We start from the raw sequence: 16226 nt of genomic DNA on the forward strand, positions 1-16226 counted from the left end.
GATACAGGTTTGGAAAAGTTCAATATATAGAGAACAACTGGCGTGGCTACGTGAGTATCTAACCAGACAAGAAACAAGCCAGCGGAGGTTCCTTGGCTGTAATCTCATGCAGACGACGATGGGTATCAATGCGATGCGACGGCTAAATAACAAAAGGAGAAAGAGTATGCGCAGTAAATAACAATCGAGGCAAAAGCAGCCTGACAGAAAATATTAAAAAGAGTATTCCTCCACATGCAAATGAATGCCTTGCGCTCCTGTCCCCTTGTGCACCGCTCTTTCATCCGAAAGACGCGCCACGCAGTTGCGTGTTGTGGCGACCAGTGACTTGCCTCCGCAAACCACCACCGACGTTTCGCCGCCCGTTGCCTCGACTGGACCTCGAATAAAAGCTGCGATGTCTGGCCTGATAGATGTCCTGTGGATCCGGCAGTCGTCACTGCTGCTGCCGCTGGCTCCTGATATCCGGTGGCGCTGGTGGCTGCCTGGCGCGCTTTCGATATCAACAGAGGTCGTCTTCTCGTTGCCCGGTCTTTGATCGTTCGATGCTGAGAGTGCATGATCCTCACCCTCGTCGTTCCGCAGAGGATCTTCTGCTATTGGTTCACCCTTTGTAATTGCAATTTGCACTCTCAGCTCTATCCCGGCATCCTTGGCTCGGTCAGAAAACTCTTGCAGCAGCTGTACGTAGTATTCGATCTCATCTTGGCATTTAGCCGCGAGCAAGAAGTCGATCCTCTTTGTGCACATAATCTTTTTGGTACTGAGTACGCTCTCCAGAATCGGAAGCGTAAACGAGGCTCCAGTCGACGCCGAGATCAAGATCAAGGTCTCGTAGACATCCCACCTCGGCGGCCTTCCAAAAGGCCCGGATACAAACACGGTGCATGTCGTGTTTCTGCCCTGGGACTGTGACCTTGCCGCGTGCTGGTGGAGTCTCTTTGAGAAGCCCTTGTGTTTGCGCACCACCAGCTGGATGCTGTTGCAAATGCATGTGTCAGGCAGCTGATGCGCTGACGCAATCGTGTAAGGGTGCGCCTCGATAGGCCCGACTCGAGGCATCCAAAGATATAGGTGCTGCCCCGCGGCCCATTTGAAGTGGACGTCTTTGATGGTGACCACGGTTATCGAATCGCCGACGGCGCGCAACTGCGCCTGGTGACCAATGCGCTGGCCGCCCTTGCATTTGGATGAGTTGGGCTTGAACTTGATGTTCTGCCATACGAGCAGGACGCCGCGGACAAATCGGTCCGAACAGACAGCAGCCACAGCAAGCCACAGGTACCACTGCGCAATGGCAGGGACATGGTAGAACAGCACGACGATGAATGCGATGGCGGCGAGGATATGCTGAACCACAAACAATTCGTACCAGGCATGGCGCAGCGGCGAGAAGGATGTCAGGACAGACCAAGCGAGAATCGCCCATGCGCCGAATCCAAACTTGACCATGGGCATCATATCCAGCTCATCCTCGACAAAGTCGAACTCAACCCACTGGTCATAGAAGTAAAAGCCGTGCACGGCGCCCGTGGCCAGCATGGTGCGCGCAACCCAGCGATGCAGCCAGTTCAGTCGTTCATGGCTGGACCCGATTATTCCTCCGAGTAGGCTCGCCTTGGTGGAAAGGAGGTACAACAGCGGCACCTGCATGACTGTCATCCAGGCGTTGCGGAAGCCGATACGTTCCCAAAAGTAGGCGTCTTGGATCACGGCATTGGATACCGACATGTAGATGATGACGGCCCAGTAAACGGCGAGAATAAGGATACGGCCGAGCGGCGGTGGCGTCGCCCACGAAAAGAATCGGCCGGGGACATAAAGTTGTGGGTAGCTCATCTCGCGGCCGATAGCTGTCGCAGTTGCCCACACTTGGGATAGTCGATTGCTCGGTCGTGTTGGGAACTGCCGTGAGTTTTTGGAACAAGCCCTCAACCTGAAGCATCCAGGCATCCCAACCAGTCAGTGTCTTTCAACTCTTCGCGCGCCTGTCTGTGCGATGAAGCGATGCTTTGGGCATACCTGGTTCGAAGGTCGACATAGTTCACGACCCTGATCAGGACCAACGCCCCGACGAAACCGACAATCAAGTACCAGTATGTCTCTGCCAGGCCCTTGTTGACCATCTGGAAACCTCCAGTCGTCCCTCCCATGCTCATACCTCCATGGTCGTGGCTCATATCCATTTTGACGAGCGGTGTGCCGTAATCCTACGACGTAGATGTTGGCGCTGTACTTCCAAAAGCAAAGTCCTGAAGTAAGTCGATCGTGAATCTGGATCCCCTCTGTGTGGTTTTATTTAGTACTCATTTCGTTTGTGAGAAGTTGGTAGCAGTCCCTTTATGTGAAAGCATGGTTCCCTGGCACAGAACTTGTAGAAACGATACAGGTAGGTGGTCAATCGAAAAAGAAAAAGAAAGACATATGGAGGTGGTTACCACCCGGTAAATGGGTTTGCAGTTTCCTGGGGGCGAAGGCCAACGCAAGCAGGGATCTAGCGCCCAGCCCAACTTGAGCGCGATAAATTGAGCAAGTAACCGGAAAAATCGGATTGCTCCAAAATGCCATGAGGGTGCGAGTGGGGGAAAACTGTGAACGAATATATGCCCCAAACAAGAAAGGCTTGGAAGCGGTAGACAAGGCACTCAAGGAACGAAGACCTCTGCGCCGAGACTCGTGTTGCTTACCTGCAGAGTCGAGTTAGGACAGGTTTGCTGATTTGCTGTTTCAGCCCAACAGTGAACCTGGATATTTCATACAGAAGGCATTCCTAGCGATCGATCTTTGCCCGGTGGGTATGTGTGTACTCCGTAAGTTGGCTTTAATGTTCCGACGTTTTGTTTATTTTGGATGTTCAAATAACCAGATGGATGAGTGGCTGGACGGGCGCGTCCAGTTGGTCGCAATAGGTTGACAGCCACAGAGTTTGGATTCGGACAAACGATAAATTCCCTCGATGTCCTCCCCAAAAACCAGTGGCTGGGCTACAAAGGTAAGACCAAACGAGGAAGGGTTGGAAAAGTCCCGCATGTCGTGACACTTTCACAACTTTACATCCGAAACACCAGAGCAACTTAGAGAAGGTTTGGGTGTCTTGGTGTCCGTATCACCACAGGTGTACGGAGTACTGTACATTAAGTCATACGAGGAGAAAAAAAATAGCCCTCACAGCATTCGTCACCTTCCAACAGAGCTCACCTAGACTGGAAATTTCTCCGCAGCTACCGCCACCTATCAAATGCTCTGCGAAGCCTGCGTAGGTACCATTGTATTGTACCGTAGAAAATAGAAAGGTGAAGTGGGAGCAGAACCCAGCAGGAAGGTGCTCGGCCGCCACAACTTGCTCAAAGTCTCTCACCCACCATGCTTTAGACTGTGGCTCTAGACCCTTTTGGGCGAGTCGGCGAGCAAATTGGCGGGGTTTAGTAGGGTCCTCACGCCAATGGACCCCTGCTTAGGGTGAATTTTTTGCCAGGAGGATCCATGTCTAGCGTAAATGGCTGGCGATCTCCCCACCACCTACCTTATTGGGGTGCCCAGCAACCTTAATGTAAGGAAAGCAACAGAAACAGAGGAGAGATGTCGACGATATACCTAACATACAATTCGCAAGTACAGTAACTTCCATGGTACAAGCTGAGCGTACCTAGTTAGTTATCACCAATGAGTCAAAGGCGCATATTTATTTCTTACCGACTGAACTATTCTTACAAGTTCCCTGCGCTGTATATATATATAAATGACTTGACGTTTACGGAAACTTAGTCCTATTCTTATCAATTCGGTCATGCCGTTCGTTGACGGGTCTGGCCATAACTTGAGTAGTATAATCAGAAACACATGGTTGGGGACCCTAGCCGGCGTTGGTACCATGAAGCTTGCGCAAGTTTTCCTCTAGGTAGTATCAAAAAGCTTGGGACATTAATTCCCCACCACTTTAGCTTCTCGACTGGCCATGTTCAATCCTACGCTGGCAAGCGCGCAGCATGCCATGCCAACTTGCGTTGGTTCTTGAAACAGCCTCAATAATCGAGAGACGCGTAGCCCCAATCACCGCTATTGGGAAACACATCGTACCAAGGCTAGCTTGTGGGGGATTCTTGCTGTGTCTGTACCATGCAATTGTTGTAGCTTCCGTCCGAGCTGGCCAAATTTCCACAGAGCCGGGTAGCACGTAGGACGATTGCCTCCTTTGACTCCGCTGTCAAACCCAATCCTTGTTGTTGCGCGCGCAGTCCCTTGCGTTAAAACGTAAAGTCTCCCCGCCTCCACTCTGCGGACTGTCGCATACTTCAGCGGCGTCAGCGGCTGATAAATCTTCTTGTCCCTTGTAAAGCCCAATAAGTTCAGCCGTGTTCCCATCTTTAACCCGGGTACTCTACTCATCTTCACCTACTCCACTCAACTTCCGTTGCAAAATACATTTGCACAACCCCACTACAGAGGAGCACGAGTATCAACAGTTGCGGGTAGCACGAAAAAACACAATGGCACCATTCAGCACCTTCTTTGGAGCAGCGCTCCTCCTCGCATCATCAGTGAGCGCACACTACTCGCTTCTTATCCCGAAGCCATTGGGCACCGATGACGAGCAACAAGGTTCCGGACCTTGTGGCGGTTACACCCCAGACTTCTCAAAGAATACCGTGTCGGATTTCCACGTCGGCGGCAGCAATGTAGGCATGCGCCTCGGCCACCCGCAAGCCACTTGGCTTTTCCGCGGCACCCTGGACAAGACTGGCCAGAACAACTGGACTCAGCTGTTCCCTCATGTCACACAGAGCGGGCTGGGCAACTTCTGCGAGCCTAGCATCCCGGCGCCCGAGAGCTGGGCTGGCAAAGAAGGCATAATTGGCGTTGTGGGCAAGGCTGAGGATGGACTGTTGTTCACTGTAAGTTGCCCAAATTCTCGCCTCCCGGACCGCGCTTCGTTGTCATATTCAGCGGAGACTAGGTCGCATGCGCATGACTGGGTGATCCCTAGATCACTGCTCGATATTTTATGCAATCCTCTGACATTGTGATCCCCATTACCTAGTGTGCCGCCGTCAAGTTCGTCACTGGTGTCGCCACCCTCGACAGCAGCAACTGCAAGAACGGGTCTGCCGAGGCCCAGCTGAACGGCCAGGATTCTCAGCTCGCCCCGCTCGCAACCCTACCATCAGGCAACAACACTTCTGGCACCGGCACCGGCACCGGTTCCGGTTCCGGATCTGGCACAAGTAACGGCGGTGGCGCAGCTACGACCGATAAGCCGAAGAACGCTGCCGGCGTGCTGTCGCCCAACTTTTTGGCGGTAGCTGCTGTGGCCGGATTGGGATTTGCGAGCGTGTTGTAATTGGATGGTGGCTTTCCCGCAGTTTTTTTTTTTTTTTTGGAAAAGGGACTAATTTGATGGTGAGGGGGATTTTATGGCCTTCATGTACATGTTTACGCATACTGTAGCCCATTGCGAACCCTTGTGCGGCACTTCGAAAATGCGATGATATTATCAATTGAACCCACGCAAATGACTTACTGCTGTTACATAAGGTAACGCCGTGATTCCGTGATAGCTCGGATTACTTGCTTTGCAATATTCTAGTTGTTAATAATCCTGATGCTGTGAACATGACGTGCGTTCTGTTGCTATTCCTGCCTGTGAATGGAGGCTGGGCGTCAGTTGGACCTGCAATGCTTGGGGGTTGGTTGATTGATGTGCCACGACCTGCGCCACATCTCAGGCGATAACACCACTTCAGCCACAGATAACGCCCTTTGCTGGGGAGCTCGTGGGAAAAAAAAAAGAGATACCCCGCAAAAATTTTGCTATGCAGTACCCGCTGCCCGCAGACCGCACGCAGTCTGAACCAAACGGAGGGGTCAACCATTGAGCCAGAGCGCGTGGAGGGGGAGGCTCTACTGTAGCTTCTTGTTTTTGACTCAGAGCCAATGTCACTCCTTTCACCACTCTCTTGCGCCCGCGTCACATCTTCAATTCGCCAACTGCGAGTCCAGTTCCACCTTCGTTCTTTTCCAACGCCAGCCGTTGCGCCAACACACTACTTCAAGCATTCGACCTCTTCCTCACTCGGCCGCAATCACTTGCGCGCCCCCGCCGCCCTCAATCACCAGCAAACTCGTACTGTCATCACGAACCTCCCCCGCGTCATGCCTTCTCACGCCAGCATCGATCAGCTGGCCACCCTGGCTGGCGACCTGTCACTTTCAGAGGGCAGTGACAGGTTCCCAAACTTCTATCCCGAGTCCAACCCGCTCGACGTCTACCGTGCCCACCTCACAAACATTCTGCAACCCATAACCGGCGTTGACCCCAAGATCATCTATCCGGCTGTCCAATGGACATCTTCCCTGGACAAGGGAGACCTAGTTGTGGCAGCGCCGGCTCTTAGGGTCAAGGGCAAGAAGCCTGACGAGCTGGTTAAGGAATGGAGCGAGAAGGTAAGTTGCTCAGCATCTCTTCTCGCCATTTCATGCTGTCGGTATTGCGAGTCTATTGCCTCTGGCGCCCTGCTGACTCTCCTGATGTGTAACCCTTCAGTTTCCCACAGATGACCCTCTCTTCGAGAAGCCGGTGGTCACTGGCTACTTCCTGCAGTTTTGGTTTAAGCCAGATCCCCTGACCCGGAACCTCATTCCCCTGATTCGCGAGCTCGGAGACGACTACGGAAACAACAAGAGGCTTGGCCTTAAGGATCCCCAAGACCCATCCAAGGGCAACAAGAAGATAATCGTCGAATTCTCGAGTCCCAACATCGCCAAACCTTTTCACGCTGGACATCTCAGGAGTACAATCATTGGTGGATTCCTCGCCAACCTGTACAAGGGTGCCGGTTGGGATGTGCAGAGGATAAACTACCTCGGAGACTGGGGCAAGCAGTACGGTCTCCTTGCTCTTGCTTTCGAGAGATACGGCGACGAGGAAGCGCTGAAGAAGGATCCTATCAACCACCTGTTTCAGCTTTACGTCAAGATCAACAGCGAAATGTCTGAGGAGAAGGAACAGATCGAATCCAAGAAGAAGGCCGGAGAGGACGTCACGCAGCTGGAGCAGAAGAGCTTGGACGAACAGGCTCGGGCTTACTTCAAGAAGATGGTCGACGGCGACGAGGCTGCCGTGGCACAGTGGCGCAGGTTCCGCGACTTGTCCATCGAGAGGTATAAGAAGACATATGCGAGGCTGAACATTTGGTTCGATGAGTACAGTGGAGAGTCGCAGGTTACAGAAGAGTCCATGGCCAAGTCTGCAAAGACCATCGCCGACAAGGGCATCTCGAAAGAGGACCAGGGCGCTGTTATTATCGACTTTTCAGAACACGTGCCTGGAAAGGAGGGCAAGCGGTTGGAAAGGCCCATCATCAGGAAGCGTGACGGTACAGCGCTCTACTTGACACGAGACATCAGCGAGCTGCTGGGCCGACATGAGAGGTACAACTTCGACAAGATGATATATGTTGTTGCAAGCCAGCAGGATCTTCACTTGAAACAGCTTTTCAAGATTGTGGAGCTCATGGGACACAAGGAGATCGCCGACAAGTGTCAACATATCAATTTTGGTATGGTTTTGGGAATGAGCACGCGAAAGGGTACCGTCAAGTTTTTGGATGACATTCTTCGGGATGTGGGCGACAAGATGCACGAGGTCATGCGCAAGAATGATGACAAGTACTCGCAAGTTGAAAACCCGGAGGCTGTGGCAGACATTCTCGGCATCAGCAGTGTTATGGTCCAGGACATGACGGGCAAGAGGTGAGTGATTTACGGACGGGCCTTCTCGCAGTTCTCGGCACGCGAGCACTAGTAGTTACCGAGAGCGAGAGTGAAGCTAACAAAAGGCATGGCAGAATCAACAACTATACTTTCGACATGGACGCAATGACTTCGTTCGAAGGAGATACTGGTCCCTACCTCCAGTACGCGCATGCCCGCGTTTGCTCCATTGCTCGCAAAGCGGGCCTCACGCCGGAGGAGCTGGCAACCGCAGACCTGTCCCTCCTTCAGGAACCCCACGCGCGCCAACTGGTCCGCATGCTCTCGCAGTGGCCAGATACAGTACAGAACACGTACAAGACTCTGGAGCCAACAACAGTGTTGACATACTTGTTTAGGATGTCACATGCCCTGAGCCAGAGCTACGACCACTTGAGGATTGTAGGCAGCGAGAAGGAGCTCATGAAGGCAAGGATGGCGCTTTATGACGCCACTAGGATCGTTTTGAGGAATGGCATGATTCTGCTGGGCTTGAACCCAGTGGAGAGGATGTAGAGAGCCCTTTGTGAGTGAGTGTGTTTGTGTTTGTGTGTATGTGTGGGTATCTCCCTCGATAGTCTGAGGCCGGTGTGGCAAGAAATCCAAGACGCGAAAACTATGCATACTCCCCCTCATCGCCACAGACATCGGTGTCGCTTCTCCAAGGACTGACATCTTGGCAATCTATTTACTGCGTAAGGCTGCTCACTGCGTCTAGACTTCTCTCGGTCTATTATTACCCTCCAAGACGAAGAGAGAGAGAGACAAAAAGAAGAAGAAAGAAAGACAAAGATCAATTAACGGCTTACCACATTGTCGGTCTTTCCCCGCTCGGGCCATTAGCAAGGCTTGGAGTGGTTGCAGTAGTACCGGGCTAAGGAATGGGGAAGAGTGGGAGAGGACCTTTCTGTCATGCATCTCCTGGCCGCTATTCCCGTGGGTTTAAGTACGAGGAATCGATCGATCATTGCCATCTGGCCTCGTGGGCTTACCCATCCATCTGGGGGGAATGGCGCAGTGGTTAAGCGCCATGGCTGTTACTTGAGTAACGTAGGTTCGAATCCTGCTCCCTCCACCTCCTCCCCCGCTTACCCGTGGCAAGGATAACCCGGCTGGCTATCGACAACAACCACCCGCCTGTGCCGTCGAGCCCACACTTGTTGGGAACTTCGTCTCCATGGCTACAAACGACCGACAGCTCCGCTGTTTGGACACAGGCCCCTCTCGATGAAGAGCCGTCAACTGCCGTCAGACGAATCCTCCGTGCGCCTGAAGGCACGGGGTCGCGTCAGTGAACAAACCTGTAAGCAGGACCGGGCACGAACCCGGTCAGGCTCGATTCGCTTCTATGCCCTTGTTTTCCGCTGTGTAAATAGAGAAAATAGAAAGCGCGCCGAGATACCCCTCGGGAGGTTGCTAACGGCCGGCTAATGAGCCGGGCCGAGCCCGGCGTTAAATAATACTACTACTACTACTACTTACCCATCCATCTCCTCGGACAAAGATACGCTGGCAGAATGCAAAAGAACACAAGACAAGCTGACGGCTTACGGGGGTTGGACTATCCAAGACTAGTTTCTCTGCCCACCGTCGGTGTATATCTCGAAATGATGTCGGTTTGCAGCAAGGCCGCATGTGACTAAAATTTGGTGGGCTGGTTTTTGTTTGATGATGACAATACGTGATAGTTACTTCTTGGATTTCTTTTACTTTTTTTTTTTTTTTTGGAGGGTCTCAACCCTTGCTAAATGCCATTCACTCGGAATGGTGACAGCCTCCAAAAGAAGCTACGGCTCGCCGCCTAGCAGCCGCTCGGGATTCCCCAATGTAACTCCCGGTGGATGTCACACGCGATTGAGGTAGTATCAAATCACGCCGATTTGTCGGTTTTGTTTGGGTCGGCCTCTGGGCAGATATGGGTTCGTATAATATTTTGCAGATCTCTTTGATGCATCACACATTTGGCCTATCACGCTGTATTGTAATACCGGTATCTGCATGCCATGTGCTTCCTCCGCCCTTGGCTCGCTCTCCTGTTCTACCCATGTCTCTGCTAGCGGACAAAAGAAAAGGAGGTAAAAGAAGAGGTATTAACAGTTGGTGCGCGAGGCGGGGTGCGGTGGAAAGCCACCATCGATTCTTTTGTTGAGAATAAGTAAATGGCATGCGGCTGCTATAGCTTGGCTGTACTTCTTGTACGGTGGCTGGTTGGCGGTTGGCGGTGGGTTACATAGTTTCAATATTTGCGAATGTCGTCACCCTCTCGTAGGCACCTGCTGTAAAAAGATGGTGACAATTGATAATTCACAGACTCTCTGCAGTCAGAGTTGGATTGCAAGGCGAAAACTAAACAAGAGGGGACTTTTGTCAGCCCTGACGATCACCGGTTACTCCGTAGACTTGTTGGCCTCCTTGTCGGACTGCCAATCGGCCTTGAAAAGATACAAAAGACATGGAATTAATCGAGCGGCGGTCAGTCGGTGCGCCAGTCATCACTTGTATCTCTCTCACCGTCATTACATCATCAGGTGTTGACACTCTGCGGTCGTGTTGACGAACGCTAGCGGTGTTTAGTGAGGTTTAGTGGCTTTATTATAGGTAGCAGGATGCCAAGGTTGCGAGGTCGCAGGGTTGGATCCTAGGCATGCTCAGGTACCTAGCTGACGCATGAAGCTTTCACCGAAATAGTTCGGTGGGAATTTTTTGGCCGCCCATCCAACCAGGAGAAACAGAAGGCCGAAGAAAAGGCTGTAACATTACGATGGAAATAAAAACTAAAAAATTGGCATCAGCCTTGGAAGTAAGAAAATAGAGCAGCCTAACTGGACTGACCTCCACTACCTGCATTGGTATACAAAGTACCTAGATACCCTAGGTTAGGTAGATTGGGTTGCCTTTGATCGTATACCGTATAAAGAGATATTCAGATACGAGTCGAGATATGCGCACACAGATTTTTTGGGCTAAAGGATTCTTTGATGATACGATTGTTATATTGAAGCCATTGTAAACCTCGAGCGCAGATTGGGATCGTACGGTATGCAGACAAAACAGACTTAAGATTGACTTCCCGTTGACGGTTTGTTCCCAAAACCTAAATAAGCCAGCAAAAGGTGGGACGCACATCGGCAAGATCGGGGTCGATTGCGACGGTTCATTGCGGGCTGTTTTATGAGCTAAGCCGAAAAGGGGAGCTAGCTTGGAAAGCACAGGGGGGCCAATGAGGCCCGTGGGTCTTTCCACCCCTGGGACCTGAAGCTAGGACGCTTGACCCGGGCCGGTTACACGGTGACCTTTTGCCTGCCAAGCTTGCTAACCAGGATGCCCCCCAGCAAACAAGGTACCCAACTAGCCGGTGCCTGAAGGTGTTTGGACTGTCCATGCTTCTGCTTTTAATTATTTTGACAGGCCGGGATTCACGCACAACAATGCAGTCAATGAAGGTGCCGTTTGCAGTTTGCAGATGGGTTGGTTACTACGACGTACTGATTACCAGACGCCCTGTTTTATGTCGATTCAACGGTGCAGCTTTTGATGCTTTGAGTTGGAGGTTTATTGCAGACGATAAATAATCTGCTTACTGTATGTATCTTGCCTACCTTACTTTCCTGCCTAGCAGTGGAAAACAATGGCCAGCCATGGCGATGGTAATTGGATTGGGGTGCTTAGGTACCTACCTACCTCTAGGTACCTACCTAAAAAAAACCTTAGCTACTTGTGGATATGAGGCTCTTCCTAGGAATGGAAGAGCTAGGGGCGTCCCCCTCCAACGTCCATCAACCAGCCCTGGAGGGTAACGACGCTTCCTGTCCCTGTGCGCAATGCACCTACCATAACAGACCGACCTACCTACAGTAGTTTGCAGAACTAGTGAAGGAATGCTCAAGTTAGGCAAACTTGGCAGGCGAGTAGGCAGGAACACAGCATCCACTCAATGCCAGCCAGCGTCTAGACTTGGGGGGGTATGGCCGATTGACTTTTACCTTTTGCTCTTCCGCCATATCTTGCTTTATCTCCATTCCACACGTTCTCTTTCACCTATTACAGAGTATTATTTGAGGTCGCAAGGCGAGTATGGTGCCAAACGCCCCTCATTCTGTCTCGCCAACGTCAAAATAATATCAGTTAATCGGCACATTCCACTTTTATTTTTTCTTCGGCTCGCGTCCCCGGGCAATTTAACCTCGTGGTTGTTCCCGGCGGGTGGATCCTAAATCTCGGGTACGTTGCCAAAATGCTGGGGATTGGATGAAAAAGCCTCTCAGATACATAGATTAACCCACATTCCCTTAGCTTCCATTGTCTCTCACGCAGAAGACATCGAGGGGCGAGTTGTCTTCTCGTATGTATGTACCTGGGTGGTGGGTAGGTATCTGGCGCGTCTTGCAGTCCCCCCAATAGCTCTCGTTCCAGATGACCCTTGTTTGCCCGTCCCGCCAAGAACGGCAACACATGTGAGCGATTGGTCGTTGGCAGAGGCGAGGTTGGCAGTTCCAACGTACGTACCTTACCTACCTCACCGACTAACTGCTTGCAAAAGGTTGTTTCTTGAAGTGGTTCTTGGCCCATTCCCGTTCCGCTGTTCCCTCCCGAGATTGGCACAAGGTGCCCATAATTTTGACGTTTCTTTTTGTCCCACCACGTACCCCCCCGACCCTTTTCCCGAACATTCTCGGTTACTTGATACTCCCATCACCATCAGCTTTCTTTCAGCTCCGAGGTCACCCGTATATGCCACAGCGCCTGGTCTAGTGTCTAGTCAAAGCTCCCTGATGCCTTGCCGCCAGAATTCCCAAAATGGACATGTCAATGACGAGTCTTGGCGGCCAACATCAGGTGGGTTATCCCGAGTCTTACCATGACCCAGGTTTACGTTATTCTTCGTATTATTTCTTGATTTTTGCTTTTCCTTCTCTATTCACATGGTCATATCGACGGGGCCACAATTGGTCCAATCACAGAGTCATACGAAGAAAGAGATGTTTGTGGGTTTCGGCCCTTGGGGAGGCCCAGCACCCTTGGACACGACAGTTGTCTAGCCCAAACACGGAAAAAAAGAACGAGAGATAGAAGCAAGAAAAAGCACACAAAAGAAAGTCCCGCGATAGCGAGGATTATCAAATCAACCAGGCGGGTTAAACTAGAGGCGGAAATACAAAGGGTATGGTACCTGGTGGGCCACTACCAACCCCCACATGCTTTTCTATTCGGTCTAGAGACGTACGGAAGACACGCCCACCCCCTAGCTTCATCATGCAGCAGATCAGGACAGGAGTCTGCCTAGGTGCCTATCTATGCAGCCGTGTCGAAGTAAGAAGCACCAAGCAAATATGGCAAACCAAGAGGAGCTCGACAGTGTCCCTGCACAAGGTGCAGAATGCTCCTCAGCTCCCTGTGTAGGTAGGGGAGGTGGATAGCTAAGGTTGGCAAGGTAGCTAGGTAGGTACCTTGCCTTACATGACTACACCCACCTAGGTACTTACCTATTTACCCACCTGGCTGCCCAAGGTAGCCAAGGTAAGGTAGGTATCTCTGCAAGCCCAAACAGCCACTCAGCCCGGCTTGTCTCGTCTCAGGACTTTGGTCCTCGGACTCAGCAACAGGTATCAACATGCAGGTGCCTGCCAGTGCAGACTGTGATGCTCGGTCGCATCCCACCCCATTCATACCACAGACTAACGCCAAACCTCACCCTGGGCCGAACGACCGGCTCCACCTTGTGCACTGGTGTGTGTTGTGTTGTGTGTGTGTCTCTCTCTATGCCTGCCCATCACTGCCTCTCGATACACGCCCCTCCACTTCACAAAAAGAAATGAGCATGCGGGCGGCCGGGATCACTGGCAAACTCTGCTTCTGATCTATATGCACCTAGCTTGGCCAGATTCCAAACATATGAATCAAGACAACCTCCCTCTCCCGTCTTTCGTCTCACTTTTTTTTTTATTTCATCGCACGATCAGGAAGCTGATATCAGTTTAACCACACAGATATAGCCATCCAGGTGCTGCTACAACTGCTCCTGAAACTAGTTCTAAAGCTCCTGGAGCTGTCTTCCTTGTTGTGTCATTTTCTCTGCTTGTTCTTGTTTATCCATCAGGTCTTTCCTTTAATTACATTGTGCTGCAACAAGCTTCCCTTCTCTCCCAAGTCTTTTCTTCAATACTTTCCTCCTTCTGTGCCTGCACACCTCCCGCCGCCCCCTCACGGACGGGCAAACTGGTGAGGAGGCCAACACAGGAACAATCAGGCCCTCGGTGCCATCGTTTTCTTTAGATCGGCGGGGAAAAAATGGCGTCTGTGCCGTTTGTCCTGTTCATAGCGGCTTGGTGCCTGCTCATCGTCAAGTTATATCTCGATCATCAGAAGAGGCATCGGCTTCCTGATGGGGCAAAGCCTCTTCCAGGCCCCAAGAGTAAGTCGACTCGCCACCACCACAGGACAGAATGGACATTGTTCTAATGACATGAGCAACATTAACATCTGCTTCGACTACCACAGGCATACCATTCATTGGTCGCGTCCATGACCTCCCACCTGACATGACATGGATGAAGTTCTACGAATGGAGTAAGATTTACGGACCCATCTACCAGATGGAAATATTCGGCTCGGTGCACATCTGGATGTCATCCGAGGAGATCGTGCAGGACTTACTCGCTCGGAGGGCCAACATCAACTCGGACCGGCCCGTCATTGTCAATTTGCCTGATAACCGCACCAGCGGCGACTATCTTGCCCTCTCTGGAAACAACGAAACATGGAAGCGCCAGCGCAAGATGTGCAACCAGCTCATGGCTGCCAGCAACAAGCAAGGTCTCCATGCCTACCCTACCCGTGAGCGCGACCGATTCCTGTCCCTGATGGCCAACGACCCCAGCAACTACATTGAGTGGATCGAGCAGTTCACGGCCCGCACCGTCTCCCGAGTCTGCTGGGGCACTCCTCACCGCCAGGCCCTTTTGCGCAAAACCACGTTTGGCCTCCTCGAGAGCATATCGCCTGCCGGTGCCCTGCCCAACGTTGTCGCCTGGCTGGGATACCTGCCCGACAAGTTCAGCCCCTGGCGCAAGAAGGAGCATCTTCGTCATGCCCTCGAGGCCGAACTCTTCACCTCTAACTTGGCTGGCGTCAAGGCTTCCATGAACGAGGGTCATTCGGTGCCCAGCGCCGCCCGAACCTTCCTCGAGGACATGGAGCAAAAGCCGCGCGGGTCGCAGGCCGAGGCCGACTTCCACTCGGCCGAAGGTAGCAAGGTTGTTGGCATGATGGCCATCGCCGGTGCGCTTACTATTGGCAGCCCGATTCAGAGTTTCCTGTTGGCCATGTGCCACTACCCCGAGTGGCTGGAGCGTATGCAAGCCGAGATAGATATCAACCTCGATGGCCGCTGCCCTCAGTGGGACGATCGTGAGAAGCTCCCTCTGCTGCGTGCCGTCGTCAAGGAAACCATGCGCTGGAGGCCCCCTGTCCCCACCGGTATCCCCCATGCTAGCGACAAGGACGATGTTTACAACGGCTACTTTATTCCCAAGGGCGCCACGCTGCACGCCTTGGAGTGGTAAGTGGAATTGATTCTTTGGTTTATCAAGTCTTTGGTTTATCGAGACAAGTACTAGGCGGTTGCTAACTCAAATCGAAAATTTAGGGGTCTGACACGCGACGAGAGCGTTTACCCTGATGCCGAAACATTCAACCCCGACCGATGGCTGAACCCATCTTTCCCGACTTACAAGGAGCCCCTGACCCACTACCCCAACCTCAACGGATACAGTCAATTTGGCTACGGGCGCCGCACATGCCAAGGTATCCCCATCGTCGACCAGGATCTCTTCCTGTCAATGGGCGGTCTGGCTTGGGCCTTTGACATCCGCAAGAAGCTCGACACGCAGGGCAATGAGATACCCGTCCACTGGAACTCGTACTCGTCGCTGCTGATCGCCAAGCCCGTCAAGTTCGAGTTTGACTGCGTCCCGCGCGAGGGTAAAGGCCGCGTCATCGACCTCATGGCCTCGAGCGCTCGCGAGATGGAGGAGGAGGAGAACAGGCTGCTGGGCTACGGCTGCAGTACTGGAACGAGCCTTCTGCACCCCAGAGTCGAGATTTCACTCGCAAAGGACATCGAGGTCATGTCAGAGGTCGGTTCCGCAAGCGCATCAGACAGCGACGAGAGCAGTATGCGCGACTCTCTACTCCTTTCTTCCGAGGGCAGCAGCAGGTCTAGCAGTGTTTACTCGAGTGATTCGGAGGAGGGTGCAAGAAATAGGAAGCCGACCAAGCCGCTCAAGAAGGCCGCTAGTGCCTTTTTCGGTGCTTTACCTGGAGGCTGGGTATAGTTGATTGAAAAGCTGGTATTATCGAATTTTGCCAAGACTATTTTCCTTTGTTTCATCTCTTTTCTTTTTCCCTTTCTATTCTTGATATCAAGGGTCGGCTATCTACTACCCCACAGCGACAAAGGAGGTTTTTCCATGCCCCTC

At 52.2% G+C, this 16226-nt stretch overlaps 4 protein-coding genes and 1 pseudogene across 5 annotated transcripts; 4 read left to right on the plus strand and 1 right to left on the minus strand.

The window, feature by feature from the left end:
• Positions 1 to 3: 3 nt before the first annotated feature.
• Positions 4 to 3272, minus strand: MGG_13326 (uncharacterized protein). Its single transcript, XM_003711132.1, has 3 exons — positions 2688 to 3272; positions 2023 to 2285; positions 4 to 1936 (listed from the first exon to the last, which is right to left on the minus strand). Exons 2-3 carry the CDS (start codon positions 2184 to 2186, stop codon positions 214 to 216), a joined length of 1887 nt encoding a protein of 628 aa, XP_003711180.1. The 5' UTR covers positions 2187 to 2285; positions 2688 to 3272; the 3' UTR covers positions 4 to 213.
• A 981-nt stretch (positions 3273 to 4253) lies between these two features.
• On the plus strand, positions 4254 to 5523 carry MGG_09079 (uncharacterized protein). Its single transcript, XM_003711133.1, has 2 exons — positions 4254 to 4892; positions 5039 to 5523. The coding sequence occupies exons 1-2, from the start codon at positions 4488 to 4490 to the stop codon at positions 5336 to 5338; spliced, it is 705 nt and encodes a 234-aa protein (XP_003711181.1). The 5' UTR covers positions 4254 to 4487; the 3' UTR covers positions 5339 to 5523.
• A 291-nt stretch (positions 5524 to 5814) lies between these two features.
• Positions 5815 to 8971, plus strand: MGG_09080 (arginyl-tRNA synthetase). Its single transcript, XM_003711134.1, has 3 exons — positions 5815 to 6441; positions 6542 to 7749; positions 7845 to 8971. Exons 1-3 carry the CDS (start codon positions 5932 to 5934, stop codon positions 8263 to 8265), a joined length of 2139 nt encoding a protein of 712 aa, XP_003711182.1. The 5' UTR covers positions 5815 to 5931; the 3' UTR covers positions 8266 to 8971.
• Positions 8753 to 8824, plus strand: MGG_20116 (annotated as a pseudogene). Its single transcript has one exon. The product of its transcript is annotated as a tRNA-OTHER (tRNA).
• Positions 8972 to 14288: 5317 nt separating the features above from the next.
• On the plus strand, positions 14289 to 16082 carry MGG_09081 (uncharacterized protein; the record flags this gene model as incomplete). Its single annotated transcript, XM_003711135.1, has 2 exons — positions 14289 to 15307; positions 15395 to 16082. 2 exons carry the CDS (start codon positions 14289 to 14291, stop codon positions 16080 to 16082), a joined length of 1707 nt encoding a protein of 568 aa, XP_003711183.1.
• Between the last annotated feature and the right edge of the window lie 144 nt (positions 16083 to 16226).

The sequence above is a fragment of the Pyricularia oryzae genome, chromosome 3, assembly GCF_000002495.2.
Source record: "Pyricularia oryzae 70-15 chromosome 3, whole genome shotgun sequence".
NCBI classification, from domain to species: Eukaryota; Fungi; Ascomycota; class Sordariomycetes; order Magnaporthales; family Pyriculariaceae; genus Pyricularia; species Pyricularia oryzae.